This window comes from Cucurbita maxima, unplaced genomic scaffold (assembly GCF_002738345.1).
Source record: "Cucurbita maxima cultivar Rimu unplaced genomic scaffold, Cmax_1.0 Cma_Scf00008, whole genome shotgun sequence".
NCBI classification, from domain to species: Eukaryota; Viridiplantae; Streptophyta; class Magnoliopsida; order Cucurbitales; family Cucurbitaceae; genus Cucurbita; species Cucurbita maxima.
The window spans coordinates 3,443,818-3,457,088 of NW_019272024.1; the positions used below are offsets into that span (position 1 = coordinate 3,443,818).

Below are 13,271 nucleotides of genomic sequence, written 5' to 3' on the forward strand. Positions count from 1 at the left end.
TTAAATTCACAAACAAATTAATTTTATATAAATAAAAAGTCTTGGTTCCATAATTAAATTGCAGATAAATGATTCACGTTATTCTTTGTTTTTATATATTAAACATATATTTAATTGTTTAGACAAAAATTAATGATACTATTAAATACAATTTAATAGTGTTTCAAGTTAAATTTTTAAAAAAATAGATGTATTCATTTTGAAAAATGTTGAATAAATTGACGACTCATTAAAAATAAAATAAAATCTTGCTACGGAATATTTATTTTTTAAAATTAAAAAATATCAATTATTAAGGCATATAAAACATTTTAAAATCTAGTCTAGTTACACATAATGTATAGACACAAATCTCTTTTTAACGATCCAACAAAAAGAAGCAAGTAATAAGTGAGAGAAATTAAACTAAGATAATTAGTTTCTTTTTCCCAATAAAATGTATTTGAAGATCAAACTAATCCTAATAAGATACTTTGACTAGTTATCTTGTAGGTTATGATATGAATATCAATTGCTCAAAATAGTTGATAACACAGTCATATACCAAAACTCATTCTTTTCCTATTTATATCTTTAAAATATCATCCCCTTAAGCTTAGAATAATATCCTAAACATATCACTCACTCAAAAGTCTTTTAAAAAGATTAAAATTATTAAATAAATTGAAGTTGGTTAAACCAGAAATAAATAAACTCACATAGCAAGCGAGATTTCCATCACCCACTTTAAGTCATACAAACTCAACCTGCAAATTCAAAATTCTTACAAGTGATGCGCACATAAAAAGAAATATCCAATTTTTAAAAATTAGAAATAACTTCTTCTTTTTTATAGTACAAGTATTGAATATTTGGACTCGAAGAATAACCTGGCAACCAGAAATAACTCTATTCCCATAATAGACGGAGAAATAGCAAATAAATTTAGAAGAATCTATACACATCCACTTCCCCATTTCATGTAAAGCTGATTGGTTTGAATCAAAATTGAAGTACCCAATAGTGTGTTGAACTTCATTTTTTTTTCCACCCAATTAAGAATTTCATTACCAGAGGGAGAATAAAAAAAAATGATATCACATACACATTCTAATTTTTATTTCAACTATTGCATCAATTTCATAATCTATCTATCCATATATATCCATATATAAATATACATATCTATATAATAGATATATATAAATATATATATATGGATGGATATATATGGATATATTTATGATTGAAATCATTTTTTATAAATGGATATATATGGATATAGATGGATATATTTATAACTGAAATCATTTTTATATATGGATATTTATATATAGATATATAGATACCTATATAATAGATATAAAAAAGAAAAAAATAGGAGCATAATTGAAATAACTGAAATCATTTTTTATATATGGATATTTATATATAGATCTATAGATATCTATATATATTATATAGATATCTACATCATAGATATAGATATATATCGATTTAGAGATCTATATAATAAATGTATAGAGATCTATATAATAAAAGTATAGAGATCTATATATCTATATGTATCTATATGTTTCTACATTTCTATATTTCTATATTTACTGAACAATTTTGAAATTTAAAAGTAAGAGTAGAACTTTAAGTCTGAGATTTTAAGGGGTAGTTTATAGTTTATATACTTTAGCCTCTATTTTGTAACATTAGGGAAACTACCTTTTTTCTTATCCATCTGTACGATGATATTTGATTTATTCAGAACTCACTGGAATCCAGGCATTCATCTACAAGCTGACGCAGATTTGGATTCTCCAAAGCAGCTGCAACTCTTTCTTTGTCATTTAGCTGCTTATTAACTGTTCTTTCACCGCCAAAAACAAAGAACAAAACAGAACAAATTTAAAGATCAAAAAACACAATGCACGAGTATGTCAGCAGTAACTAGAAGTAGAAAACTAAGGATATAAAAAAACTGAACGAACCTAATTTACCTAACTGAACTAACTCAAAGAGAGTGAATTCAGTTTCGTCATGCACAATTATTTGATTATAATAGAAGAGAACCAAATTAATGGTGATTCAACCAATGTCGAATATTAATACCCTTCATTACAAATGTTCGTTATCAAATATTTAAGGTTCTAACAAGTTCAATCTTTGATTTCATGATCTTTTCTCCAATGGGTATCTAGATCTAATAACACCTTAGAATGTTTTAATCTCACCTGACTCTTCATTTGCGTGGGATCCTGGAGACACTTTGATGTCAACCTGCAAACTCTATAATAAGAAAACATAGTGGACGATCTAAACTCAAGCTAGATTCAAATTGTTCAAGTTGATTTCATGGTTCTATCAGATCAGCTAATAAGATAATAAAGTAATTCAGCCTTTTGCCATCATATATATTCAAACATGAAATTAAATGAACATTGAACAAAAGTCTTCTACAGGGATTCATTTGAATTGAACAGATGGTTGTCTCTTGTTATTACAACAAAATTCACAAATAAGTCCTATAAATTCTAGTTCTCTGCACAAACTAAACTACAGAGGTTGTCTTTTTAACGTGTATCCGTGTGTTTTTTGAAATTGAGATGATAAATTTAAAATAAAAGAGAAAAAAACCTTTTCTATTTTTTGTTTTTCTTATATTGTCAAAACTATTGTTAATAAAAAATAATTAAATATTTTAGGTATAACTTACATGAAAAGCAAGATCGAGATACCTTTCCAAATAAGTTTTAAGAGTAAAAACAATAAATACAAAAATTAAAACAGGACTTCTGGGATTTTCTTTTTAATTTAAATTGTTTTCAAAATTATTATAAAAATAAAAATAAAAAAAACTCAAGCGTAAGTGGATTTTTTTTGTTTTTTTTTTTTTTTTTTTTTTTTTTAATTCTTCTCTTTATGTGCTTTCATGAATAATTTATTTTCTTGAATAATAAATTCTTCCACAGTGTCGTTAAATGGCTACCTAATATGCACAATCCATCAAGTTTATCAAACAGGCACCAAAAGAACATATCTAAAAGTTACATCCAAACGGTATTGGCAAGTGAGATGGAACACAAGCGCACTATCATCATGATCATTTATTTCAAAAGCCAACAAACTTCTTCAAACTCGAATTCATATCCATACATAAAACACAAATTTCATCAGTATCTGGTGATTGCATCAAGTAGCCTGTAGAACTAAAAATGAAGAAGCAGTACTCCAAAGCTTCAAGTCTATTGATAAGGAAAGGAATGTGATCTGACCTTGTAATGTGGGGGGAAGAAGTGTTTAAGTTTCACTCTCAGACAGAGGCCAATCACAGTCGCCATACTACAATGCTGGATAGTCGGAGTGAAAGTAATCCTGTGAGATAAACATTAATTCAGCAAACGATTTAGGAATTTGAAGCTGAAGGCATTTCAATCAAACTTCCCTAGACTAGGAGTCTTTGGCAATGAGTTTGTTAAATCAATATGACTAGAAATCAATAATCTCAAATTGCCTCTCAAAATCAAAGAGGCAGAGAAGTAATGGAACTTTTTCGGTTCTGCTTACAGGATACGCCCGAGCTTCTCATCAACGGTGATCGATTCCTCTGAAAGAACACTAAGCTGCTCTAACGAATACGGATGCTCCGGATCTCTAATATCCCTCACGAAATGTGCCAAAACACGAGTCAAGTACAAGAAATTTGCAAATTGACTATCAAATAACAGATTCCAAAAGAAATGAGAAAACTCAATTTTCACAAAATCAGCCAAAAAATCACTCGTTCGGTCACAAAGAAAGCGCCAGAAAATTAAAAAACAAAAAACAAAAAAAGAATCCTCTACAAATAGACTAAAACAACACCTAATAACTTCCTAATCAGAATTGAGCTCGAGAATCACAGTGAAAATAGACCTGTAGAGAAAATGAAAGGAGAACTCAAAATTCGGTCAAAACACGATCAATTAAGAAAAGGATATCATAGATTTCGAGAGGATCAACGGCGTCGTCGCCGTGAAATTCCTCGGAGCGAGCGATCCGCTCCTTCTTGGCGTGAACCACCGGGTTCGCATTGATAAGCCCCAGCGTCATCCTTCTTCTTTATTCTTCTGTCGATGACTCTGAACATATATAACAGGTCAGTGGGTCTAAAATGGTTTAAACTTCAAGCATATCGGTCACCGCTAAAAATAGCGTCACGGTCCAGTAAGAGAGAAACACGTATGGTGGCTTATTGAAATCTTGGTTAAATTAATGGGTGACAGAACTGTATGTCACTGTCCAGAAAAGGTTCTAATTTCGCCGCCCGAATGTTTCCCGCTAACTGTGTACCCGTGAGTCCGCGATTTACCTTTTTCCCATGTTTGTCCTTAATGATTGCCCTACTCACACACATTCTTTAATTATTCATTTAAATTTGACTAAACTAATAAAAAATACAAACTTAGTAATTTATTTCAAAAATAATCTTTATTAAAAAAAAATCTCAAAATACATTTTAACTAGAAAATTTCAAAATTTTACTTTATTTAAAATTTTAAAAATAGTTTTAAAATATTAACAAAATTTTAAAAATAGCACTTTGTAAAAATAAAAAAAAAAACAAATTACAAAAAATATTTCACGATTTTATAGATTATTACGAAAGTTTATGAATATTTTTTGAGTTAGATATAGTTTTTGAGTCTGGAGTTTTAAGTTGATTTAAAAAGAAATTAAGCAAAATAATAATAATAAAAATAATTAGTACTGAGAATTTAAATGGATTGTTTATAAAAGTTTAGAATTTAAGTGGATACAATTATTATGAAAGTTAAGGTATTTTAACATAGAATTTTAGACAAAGTTTAATTGGATACAATTAGTATGTATTCTTCAAAGTAATAAATAAATAAATAAATAAATAAAATGCAATAATCACACTAAGTTGAGAAAAATAGAGACACCAAAATGAATCAGCCTATACAATTATCATTGCTACGTACACAAGATATGAGCTCTAAAGGTAGATAGATCAAGACAAAACTATGCTTAAAATTTGCGAATTAAATTGACCCTAAGAAGAAGAAACAGAGGAGCGTTATAATCTTTTACTAAGAAATCTTTAATCAGAAGCAAACAGATCTCTTCCAGTATTTCCCACAATCAGGCAGGGCATGTTGCTAAAATTTAATGGAGCTTCTAGCACTTACCTTGAAGACCAGAACAGACTATTGAGTTTCAAAGAAGCCCTCTTCTTCTCTTGTAGTCGCTAACAGTGAGTGTCAGTGCATGCCGCCTACCATCATTCTCAGGGACTTGACGCCCAACTGTGGCTTCTATCCTTTGTTTCCTTGCTAAGAACCCAGCTTGAGCTCCCAGAGCACCACCAAATTTCTGAAGCACAGTCAATGATATAGGCAGCTCGAAGTTGTGCAGCAAGTTCGATTCTGTTCCTCCATCTACTGGAGCGTTAGTATCGACCAACTTTCCAGCACCAGCAGCAGCTTCCAAAGCTGCTGCGGTAGCTGCCACACCAGCTTCTCCAGATCCTGTTCCAGTACTCTCTGATGCAGGAGTTATATTGTCACTGTTGCCAGCTGCCTCGGCAGCCCCATCGACTTGACCAGCGTTTGAAACATAATAATTCCTCGACCTCGTCCATCTCCTAGAGAAGGGATCATAACCAGCCTCACCGGCTTTCAAATCTTTCGTGGGTCTTAGTTCTGATGCATTCTTGAAGTTTTCCACCCTATTCTTCCTGTTCATCTCAGATAACCTAATAGCCTTGGCATCTTTCATTTGTGACCTCCTGGATGCGTCTAATTGGCGCAGTTTTGCCTTGATCCTCTCCACCTCAGCTTCATTGTTTTTGCTTAGTGCTACGTCCATCTGATTCCTCAGTCGGTCCTTCTCAGCTGCAATATTTAATGGCCTTGATGAGGCAAATTTTTTCTCCTGCAACATCTGCTTCACTGTGGCTGCTGAGTACACAAAGTTGTTGGCTTTCTGTATAGCTTCCTTCTTCTCCAAGATATCCTGCTTGCTCAGCATCCGACCGCCCGTTCGCTCTACTTCCTTCACCCACTGTTTATATTCATCCTCGAGTGGAACAGAGTCCGAAACCATAGCCATTTGCCATCTGGCAGCAGAACTTTCATTTCCCCAAATAACATTAAGATATTTATGCGTGATTTTGTTCTCGAGTTTATACTGACGATCAGGTTCTGTTGCATCAACATTGCGCACCAAGCAGAGCCTGTAGATAGGCCCAGATCTTGATCTCCCGATTCCGACTCTCACAAAGCATCCAACAATCAACTCCTCAAAGAATGGCTCCATTAACCATTTTGCAAGCTTTGATCTACGAATAGTAATTTCCTTGATATCATCAAATGTTGGCCCATTTGAACCAGGCATGGTTCTTTCATCGTCACTGTCAATCATTCCACCATCTCCTGTAGATCCTTCATCGTCACTTTGAAACCTACTTTCACTTTCACTTTGGCTTGAGCTACTCAAACTAGGAGCAGTGAAGGGCTTTCGCTTTGTTGGTGAGAACCTTCGATTATTTGCGTTTCCTCTAGATGTATCTCTCAATTTGCGGTGAGCCTCAGGGTCCTGCTGCTTCAACCTTTTTGCACGCAATTCATTTAAAGCATCATCTTTTGCAGCTGCTCTATCAGCAGATCGGGCTGACGATCTAATACGAGATGACGGGAGAGGAGGATTTTCTTTCCGAGACGGGGCAGCCTTCCCTTTATCCATCTTAGATCTCAAGCTTTCATATAAATGCTTATCATTCTTCTTCGATGCTCTGTCTGAAAGAATCATCTCCCTTTGAAGTTCAGACATACCAGCAAGCTTGCGCCTGTCATCGTCATCTTTGTAAAGATCATCCCCAACATCAGACTCATCACTGCTGTCACCCTCGTGTTCTGAACCAACATCTTCGTCTTCCCCTTCTTCTGGGCTGCCCACATCATCATCCCTCTCATTAGGATCTAACCTCTTCTTCAGAGGAACCTGAGATCCAGATGGCTTCCTGCTCGCATAACCACGTTCATCATCTGAGTCATCATCCCTCGAGTCACTTCCAGCATCAGAATATGAACCTTCGCGCTGTCTTCGTGATGGTGGATGAGAGTGTCGATTTCTCCCGGATGCCTTAGTTCTTCCCGCAGCCTCAAGAAGTAAATTTTCTAGATCTGCCATGTTTTGAAGCCTCTGGTACCAGAATCTGTGATTTCTAGACTTGCCCTCCCGTCCTGAAAAGTAGCAAGACTGTTTATAAAACCTTGAGGTTGATAAGGCTCAAAATCCAGTCAGAACCAAGCAAATCAGAGAATACCATAAACATAATCAATACTACAGCCATTACGAACCTAAAAACTTCATCGGTTAGAATAATGATGTTCATCAGCAGAAACCATATTCGTACGAAGTATAGCAACAAAAACCACAATACCAAACAAGAAAGATATCAAAAAGTTTAAAATTATATCAGAGTACAGTAGACCATGAACACACGCAGAAAGATTAAAATCAATGTTCGCACAAATTAAACTTTAAGAAATAGCCAATAATGGGAGCAATAAAACTGCCGTGAATATCTTCCAGGACTCCAGCGGAGTCAAACCGAGAACAAATCTCTAAATGGAAATCAAGAACACCTTAATACAGAAATCGATGGAACACCATCGAACGCTATACGACAGCCATGAGCGACCGAAGGAAAGTGCGATCAAGGCGAGGAGGCAATTGAACCATAAGATACTGCGCAAGGATGAGAGAAAATCCAGAGATCCAAGGAGCACTTGACCTTAAACCGTTGAAATCCCAAGAGAGAGAGATTGATGGGCAGAGAAGAGAGAACGATTGCAAATCATACGTGAAACGCAGATAATGGAGATGAATTGAACAAAAGATTGCTGTAATCTGACATTGACCTAAGCACAGCGGAGATGGTAGGAGGGTTTCAAGACGAACCCGTTCGCCGTGAAATCTCAGAAGTCTATTTGCTAGACCGGTTCAGGGTACGAAGGGCATATAATATATATATTTATGGAGTTTCTCAGATTTTTCTGTCATTTTAAAATATATTTTTTTAAAAATATATATATATATATATATATATTTTTTTTTTTCTTTTTTTTTTTAATTAGAAGACAATTTCTATTTTCCAATATATTTCTTATTAAAAAATATAAGATATCTTAAAAAATTAACAGTAAAAAAATAATAATATAATACATATAATTTTTACCCTAGTTTAAAAAAAAAAATCTTTTTTAACTCACTTATTCATTCCTTATTTAAACAGAGATTTTTCATAAATAAAATCTATAATTAACAAAATATTTAATTCATATTCTGATATGTTTTATAGGAGATTTGTTTTATAATTAGTCTATTTTTTGTTTTAATTTATTTATTTCATTAAAGAAAAAAATCACTTTAGTAATAAAATTATAGATAAATTCAATATCAGTTAAATTGAAGAGTTACCGTACAAATACGAACTCCACTATAAAAAAAATAAAAAAATAAAATAAAATAAAATAAAATTCAACCGTGTTTTTTTTAATTTAAAAAAGTTGTTTTTATTTATTGTTTTATAATAAAATTTCAACCTAATTTTTAAAACTTTAAAATTGATTTTTCCACTAAAATTATAATAAAATTTATAAATTAAAAAATAACAAAATAACTAATTTAAAACCCTAAATTTACCGTTTTATTAGTTGACCTAACCGTTCTCTCCTTGATCTAACTTTGGTGATCTAATTTCCAATTTCATGGGAATTTGTCACTTAGTTGGTGAGCTAATTCTTCAACATCATATCAATGGCTTCCAAATTACCCTAAATCTCCAACCGATATACATCACCATCTTACAAAAGCTTCAAAATCATCTCCTCGAAGTGAACAAAGAACAAAAAAAATGGCTTCTTCCAAGTTATTGATCATTGCTTTCATAGCTACTTTGGCTCTTTCGAGCATTGACATCGGTCAAGCTGCTCGCCATCTTTTGCAAGCTACACCGCCTTTGTTGCCGAACTTGCCAGGGATATCGTCATTGCCTACTCTTCCAAATTTACCATAACCCACATGGCCTAAGGTTAATCTCCCTCCATTTCCGAGCTTCCTGTTGAACATCCCGAGCGGGCCGCATTGCCTCCTCTCCCGAGCTTTCCATCAATTCCTACCATTCTGACTTCATTCCCTTCCTTATCTCCTCCGCCTGCAACTTCTTCTTCCCCCTAAGCTTGCTTGGTTGTTTGCAGCTATTTTATAACCATAATTATTGTGTGTTTTGAATCTTCATGTATTTCTAAGATTGAAGTTTATTCATCATGGGTTAGCATGTTGTTACATATCATTTTTATGTGTACTTTTATTTTACATTTTATTATATGCTTATTATTTATATTATATTCATATAAGTGACATTTTAATTTTGTTTTTTTTTTAATGTTTGATCAATAAACTCATAGATACGAGGAAATATTAACAAAATGTAAATATATGGACAAAAATTTAATATCGTTTACCTATTAATATTTAACAAATTTATTTTGAATTCGATCCATTAATCTCCTCATTTTTTAAATAATCCTAAGTGTTAATACACATTTAAATAGGCTTTTCTTTTTTGTAGTTTATTATTTTAACATTATACTGTTGGATGAAAGTCCCACATCGAATAATTTAGGGAATGATCATAAATTTATAATAAAAAAATATTAAGACTTTAAAAGCAAAGGAGTTGAGCCTTGATTAAGAGGATGCGTACTTTATTTGAGGGGAGTTGTTGGATGAAAGTTCTACATAGTCAAAGAATACTATCTATTGTGAGAATCGTGTTCATCAGTTCAAGATTTTTTTGTTTTCAAAAGCTTAGCTAACCGAGGAAATTTTTAATGCGTGAGCTAGACCCCTTTAATTGAAAGGGACTTTGATCGAACTCGGGTGGATTTGATTTGTTGGGAACTGCAGTCGAAGATGTTCTAATTGAGAAGACGGAATGGTGCACAGTGCTTACGATTCCTTCGAGCTACTCAAGGATAATCCCTCCAAAATCGAATCCATCGAGTCTTACGGCTCCAAGCTTTTAATCGGTTGTTCTGATGGATCTCTCCGTATTTACTCCCCGAAATCCTCCGGTTCCGACCGATCTCCGACGTCTGATTTCCACTCCATGTCGATGGAGCTGCAAAAGGAACCATATGTACTGGAGAAGAACGTCACAGGATTCTCCCGGCGGTCTTTGGTGTCAATGAAGGTCATTGATTCCAGGGAGCTCCTTTTGACTCTCTCCGAGTCTATCGCGTTTCACAAACTTCCCAATTTGGAAACTCTTGCTGTAATTACCAAGGCCAAGGGTGCCAATGTGTATTCCTGGGACGATCGCCGAGGTTTCCTGTGCTTCGCCAGGCAGAAGAGGGTCTGTATTTTCAGACACGACGGTAATTATCTATGCAATCAGTGCTTCTTTTTTTTTTTTTTTTTTTTTTTTTTTTTTTTTTTTTTTTTTTTTTTTTTTTTTTTTTTTTTTTTTTTTTTTTTTTTTTTTTTTTTTTTTTTTTTTTTTTTTTTTTTTTTTTTTTTTTTTTTTTTTTTTTTTTTTTCAGCTAGTTCATAGACTTCGAATTTGAATTTAGGAAACTAGCAGTTCATCGTTTAATATTTCAGCTTGAATTGGATTTTGTGGAATAGATTTAACCTCTCACAGTTTCCAGTTATCGAGTCTCAGTTCCTGCTCTTTTACGCTTGTTCAATATTCGACAGTTTGAAGGAACATTTGCCAATAATTTCAATATAAAAGTTACGCATCTTCGAGATATAATTCTAATTTGTGGCAAGGAAGTTAAGTTGTTCTTTGGCATTGTAGGGGGACGAGGATTCGTAGAGGTTAAAGAATTTGGTGTCCCTGACACAGTGAAGTCAATGTCTTGGTGTGGAGAAAATATTTGTTTGGGAATTAGAAGAGAATACGTGATATTAAATGCTACCAGCGGCGCCTTGACTAATGTATTTCCTTCTGGGAGGTTAGCCCCACCTCTGGTAGTGTCACTACCTTCTGGAGAACTTCTTCTGGGAAAGGTATGCATATTTCCTGTAATTTACACTTTGGAAAAAGCTAATACAGAGTTTAAGAATTAAATCGCTGGTAACCATAGAATGGAAGGGATCAGTTTAAGAGATGAAACATGAACCTCGGTACGCTCTTAGAAGTATGGCTTTGAACTTGATACTCTGAACTTCGAAAAGCCCCAGAATTATGGGCTTTTCTCGACTCCTTAATGCTATATTTCCGTGTCAGCCCATAGGTATTGCTGTGTTACTTCACTGTTTGCATAGATTAGAACAAGTAATCTTAAAACATTTCTCGGTTTAGTTAGTTTGCTGAGGATAAGTTTGCTAATATGTGGAAGAGAAGAGGAGACAATAACAAATTATGTATAATGCCATTATCACTGCTGACTGCGTAAGCAACTGATGGAGGTGCATTTGGAATGGAACTGAAATGGGCCAAAAGTATGTTCTTTTGTAGGAGATTTTACCAAACACATGAATTTACGAGGGGGCGGAGAGCCTCAACCCAAATCAAGCTAGATTATAAAAAAAATCCTACAGAAAATAAGCGTTTAAACTATAATTACTATTTTTTAACAGGATGTTGTAACACACACCAAGTAAGAGTAGCAAAGGCAATGTTAAGGCTTCTCTTCATTCTTTTTAAGATAAGAGATTTCTTTTCATTCTTACATATTATTCTATTGCATCCTAATCAAATATTAAACCAAAAGTTCAAATTAGTTGCAGTTTGTAGGGTTTTTTCTTTCCAGCTTGATAGGGTAACCTACAATAGTAACTTGAGTTGATTTATGCTTCTTGGGAGGGCAATTTACCATTACAAGTATGGTCAATCTAGAGGGGCAGGATAAAAGGAGAAGGCTTTTGGATTCGTTATCATTTTTGCATATAAACCAGCCGATTGGTTGGGTGTCTATCGCAACATACCATATCAACTAAATAGCACATACTAATAGGATTGCAATGTGTTTGAAAGATGACCTATGGCAGGAGAATGGAGGATCCTGCAGTTGAGGTTGGGAGTATGGAAGTTCTATTTTTCACGACTTTGTACTGACAAAGCTGTATTTCAAACATAATATGTTTATATTTTTACAGAAAACAAGTAGAATGAGAGGTAGAGTGAAATTTGCAGAAGTTTTTGAATTTGGATGTCAGATTAAGTATACTGCAGCACTGCCTGACTGATAGTTGTGTACACAATTATTTATGCATGAGTATGCACTTTTTCTAGTAAACAGGTGGGCTTGTTTGCTGGTATGTTCATTATAGTCCAGCAGTTGGATCATTTTCAAACTTGAAAATAAAAACAATACTGAATAACGTCGATGTCATTTTCTTTAGATATTTAAGGAATAAACACCTTTTGTCTAACTTTTAGGATAACATTGGCGTTTTTGTGGACCAAAATGGGAAGCTTCTTCAAGAAGGTCGGATTTGTTGGTCAGAGGCACCTTCTGTTGTTGTCATACAGAAGCCCTATGCCATTGCTTTGTTGCCAAGATATATTGAGGTATCCTTAATCCACTGTAAACAATTTCAAACACTTCGTCATTGAAATCTTTACATTTTTTTCCGTTCTTTAAACTTGCAGATTCGGTCTCTCTGGTCTCCATATGCATTGATACAAACCATTGTCCTTCGAAATGGTCGGCATCTTATTGACAGTAATCATGCTCTGGTTGTTGGTTTAGACAATTCTGCCTATGGCCTCTTCCCTGTTCCCCTTGGTGCACAGGTGATCCTCAGCCCATTACAAGATTGTGTTAATTATGGGCGGTTGTAGTTTGGGATGTCTGTGTTTATGTTGTCGATTATCAAAAGGGAAATACGTACAAAATTAGATCGTTTTATGATTTGAGTATGATAGTAATAGTTTCAGATATATTGTGCATTATTAAATAGAGATGAGTCGGTTTATATGCACCAAAATCTGGATATAGCACAAACATCTTTCTCTGAGGTTTACATGTGAAACTGTCTTTTGGGTTGCAGATTGTACAACTAACAGCGTCTGGTAACTTTGAGGAAGCGTTGGCTTTATGCAAGTTGCTTCCACCTGAAGATTCAAGCCTTCGATCTGCAAAGGAGAGTTCCATCCATATCAGGTGGGTAATGCTACTAAGAAACCTACTGCTGTGGTTTTTAGTCTTTCCATTTTAGCAGTGAAAACATCGTTTGTTATTCTTGTTTTTTTTTTTTGTTGGGGGGGGGGGGGGGGG

At 33.9% G+C, this 13,271-nt stretch overlaps 3 protein-coding genes across 9 annotated transcripts in view; 1 reads left to right on the forward strand and 2 right to left on the reverse strand.

The window, feature by feature from the left end:
• Positions 1-541: 541 nt before the first annotated feature.
• LOC111482581 (protein AE7-like 1) overlaps positions 542-13,271 on the reverse strand; it is a 16,719-nt gene continuing 3,989 nt past the window's right edge. Inside the window, exons 1-7 of one of the 5 annotated variants that reach the window (XM_023128419.1) lie at positions 4,322-4,334; positions 3,951-4,079; positions 3,538-3,643; positions 3,246-3,345; positions 2,205-2,259; positions 1,696-1,835; positions 542-746 (exon numbers count right to left, since the gene is read on the reverse strand). In XM_023128419.1, the coding sequence (XP_022984187.1) occupies positions 1,735-1,835; positions 2,205-2,259; positions 3,246-3,345; positions 3,538-3,643; positions 3,951-4,062 (474 nt within the window). In that variant the 5' untranslated portion in view covers positions 4,063-4,079; positions 4,322-4,334 and the 3' untranslated portion in view covers positions 542-746; positions 1,696-1,734. Of the gene's footprint in view, positions 747-1,553; positions 1,836-2,204; positions 2,260-3,245; positions 3,346-3,537; positions 3,644-3,950; positions 4,204-4,321; positions 4,335-13,271 lie in introns of those variants that run through there. The other 4 variants (XM_023128420.1, XM_023128418.1, XM_023128422.1 and 1 more) reach the window with 4 other exon arrangements.
• LOC111482580 (protein RTF1 homolog) lies at positions 4,873-7,979 on the reverse strand. 3 transcript variants are annotated; one of them, XM_023128417.1, is made up of 2 exons: positions 7,772-7,979; positions 4,873-7,217 (listed from the first exon to the last, which is right to left on the reverse strand). In XM_023128417.1, exon 2 carries the CDS (start codon positions 7,162-7,164, stop codon positions 5,191-5,193), a length of 1,974 nt encoding a protein of 657 aa, XP_022984185.1. In that variant the 5' UTR covers positions 7,165-7,217; positions 7,772-7,979; the 3' UTR covers positions 4,873-5,190. The 3 variants fall into 3 exon arrangements, with proteins under 3 accessions (XP_022984185.1, XP_022984183.1, XP_022984184.1); XM_023128415.1 differs by having other exon boundaries at positions 4,873-7,219; positions 7,756-7,979; XM_023128416.1 differs by lacking the exon at positions 7,772-7,979 and adding an exon at positions 7,623-7,759.
• LOC111482579 (vam6/Vps39-like protein) overlaps positions 9,891-13,271 on the forward strand; it is an 8,512-nt gene continuing 5,131 nt past the window's right edge. Inside the window, exons 1-5 of the mRNA XM_023128414.1 lie at positions 9,891-10,418; positions 10,844-11,055; positions 12,431-12,562; positions 12,644-12,787; positions 13,045-13,157. Coding sequence (XP_022984182.1) covers positions 9,977-10,418; positions 10,844-11,055; positions 12,431-12,562; positions 12,644-12,787; positions 13,045-13,157 — 1,043 coding nt within the window. The 5' untranslated portion in view covers positions 9,891-9,976. The remainder of the gene's footprint in view (positions 10,419-10,843; positions 11,056-12,430; positions 12,563-12,643; positions 12,788-13,044; positions 13,158-13,271) is intronic.

What these genes read in the sequence shown, in the direction of transcription:
- LOC111482580 (XM_023128417.1), bottom strand. Translation starts at nt 7,164, where the DNA reads ATGGCAGATCTAGAAAATTTACTTCTTGAGGCTGCGGGAAGAACTAAG.